The 2500-nt window shown below is 40.0% G+C and overlaps 1 protein-coding gene across 1 annotated transcript in view; it reads right to left on the bottom strand.

The window, feature by feature from the left end:
• Window positions 1–1478: 1478 nt before the first annotated feature.
• Window positions 1479–2500, bottom strand: part of LOC115415666 (uncharacterized) — a 1213-nt gene continuing 191 nt past the window's right edge. Inside the window, exon 2 of the mRNA XM_030129333.1 lies at window positions 1479–2462. Coding sequence (XP_029985193.1) covers window positions 1584–2462 — 879 coding nt within the window. The 3' untranslated portion in view covers window positions 1479–1583. The remainder of the gene's footprint in view (window positions 2463–2500) is intronic.

The following is a 2500-nucleotide window of genomic DNA, read 5'->3' as shown; positions in this document are numbered from 1 at the left end:
TAATAATAATAATAATAATAATAATAATAATAACAACAATATTTGTTTAGACTCATATATGTAAATGCACTATTAACTTTAATAATAATATTTGTTCACACTCATATATGTAAATGCACTATTAACTTTAATAATAATATTTGTTCACACTCATATATGTAAATGCACTATTAACTTTAATAATATTTGTTCTTGTAACAGTGATATTTTCAGTCTGTGAATCTGAACTAATTCTTCAACAGTACATGAATATTCAGAGGTTCTGTCCAATCCAATTATTAGTCAAATATGTTCTGTTATTATCTGTATAAATCACTTCAGTTGTAATATGTCTGTTCAATAAAAGATTATGATCATGTTTGTAGTGTTTTAGTTCCAGTCAGTCTTTTATTGTGATACTGAACAAAGGTCCAAACTGCTGTCCCAGTGTCACCACAGATTTGTGTTCATCAAAACTGATCATTTACACATTTTGACCCAATATTGATCCCAGCTGTAGTTTAACATCAGAGCTGAAGCCCTGTGTTTCATTTAGGATCCATTTCTGATGAGAACAGCATGTTCTGGACATTTGAAAAAAGTGAAAAATAAATGATGTTCATTTTGAGTCCCTGTGTCACACAGCAGGAACTTAAGTACTTTTACTCCCAAATTGTATTTCTGTAAATTGTAGCGTGTGTCATGTGACAGTACTTACTCAGACCTATTCATACATGTATGGACATGTGTCCCTGTGGCACCACTGGATCTGGTCCATGTGTGAATGAGAGAAGAGGATGAGGCTGTGAAGGAGAGGAAGGGTAGACACTGATGGGTGTTTGTGTCTGTGGAAAATAGACATGACATCCACGTCCATACACGTCCCAGTGCAACCGTCCCACTGTGACGGCATGTGAGCTTTGATTACCACTAGTTTTATATTGTTATTGAATGTGTGTTATGCTGCTGCTACACTGGAATTTCTCAGTTTGGGATAAATGAACCACATCTATCTATCTACCTACCTTTCCTTCCTTCCTTCCTTCTGCATTTCCACTCATCCTCAGCACAGACTGAACCCCATCTAACCATGAATGTAAGCAGTGTTAATGTTTGGTAGGCTATACTTAACAGTGGGATTAGGGATTACTTTTTATTTAAATTTTAATGGCTCACAATCATTTTCATAACTTAACATTAGGGTAGGCCATGTTTAATGATCACATTGGTGGATGTTGTATGTTTGCCAATACTGGCATTATGACAAACACATAATATGAGGATGATTTTGTGTGTTGTAGAAGGTTATGGAACCATAATAATACAGCTTTAACTTCAGTTCACTGATTCAACCTGTGCTTTCTGTATTGGAAATGATGTCAGACACATTTCAGCGCATGCATTTGTTTTTATTGAACAGCAGAAAAAATTAATCATTACAGAAGAGAAAAATGTCACAAATCAAAGGTTTTTTTGGTTTTTTTTAATTAACAGAAGCATTTTTTAGATGTCACTTGCAGTAGCACTCATGATCAGAACATATTGGAAATACTCAGAAATGATTGTGTAATGCAGCCAAACTAAGCAGATCATCCTGAAGGCTCTTACTGATAAAAACACAGAAACTCTTTGCGGCCCACGTTGCCTGAGTTGAGACTTCTCTCAATCACAGTAACACCCGCATCCTTAAACACTTCAGTCGCACCTGTGTTAACGAGCAGGATGATGGTTTTGATGGGTTTTGCACATTCTTCTTTCTTGTACCACAGGTACACAGGACCACTGCCAGTGCCCTCATTGAGGTTCACGTTCACACGGATGAATCCTTTCTGCTGAAGCTCCTGGTACTCGAAGTCGTTGGTGGAGACGGCCACACTGGTGAGGGCACGGCAGGGGTCGGCGGTCTGACGGTACCACAGAAAGACAAAGCTTCCTCCAGCGCCTCTGTTGGTGTTTTCATCCATGCGGATATAACCATCTTTAAAGAGGTCAGCATCTACGTCATAGGAGTCGGTGGCGGTGACGTCGCAGATGTAGGTCTGCTTCTCTCTCTTCACCCACATGTGGATCCAGTTTCCTCCAGCTTCACGGTTCAGGTCACAGGTCACTCTCTCCCAGTTCAGTTTAACCATCTGGGCTTCAGCTCCTGCATTGTCAGTGACTTCGACTTCCTTGATGGGGGTGTCGTACTCTGTGGTCCCTTTGAAGTACCACAGGTAGATGACATCACCTTTGGTTCCAGTGTTGAGGTTTTGGGGAATCTTGGTGTACCCTGCCATGGTCAAACCGACAGCCATGTCGTCGTTGAAGGAAACTTGAACCCTGGTGATGGAAACCCCTTCACTTTGTTTTTTGTACCAAAGATAGATGTTGTTTCTTCCTGCCCCTTTGTTCAGGTCAACATTGACTCTACTGAAGCCTTCCGCCTCCAGCTTCAGCGCCTCAGTCTTATTCAGAGAAACCTGGAGCTCTGTGACAAATGACTGCAAATAAGAACAGCATTCATCAGTTACCATCAATG

Source organism: Sphaeramia orbicularis, chromosome 24, assembly GCF_902148855.1.
Source record: "Sphaeramia orbicularis chromosome 24, fSphaOr1.1, whole genome shotgun sequence".
NCBI lineage: Eukaryota > Metazoa > Chordata > Actinopteri > Kurtiformes > Apogonidae > Sphaeramia > Sphaeramia orbicularis.
The sequence above is the reverse complement of the archived record's forward strand: the minus strand, read 5'-3'. Positions and strand labels throughout refer to the sequence as shown.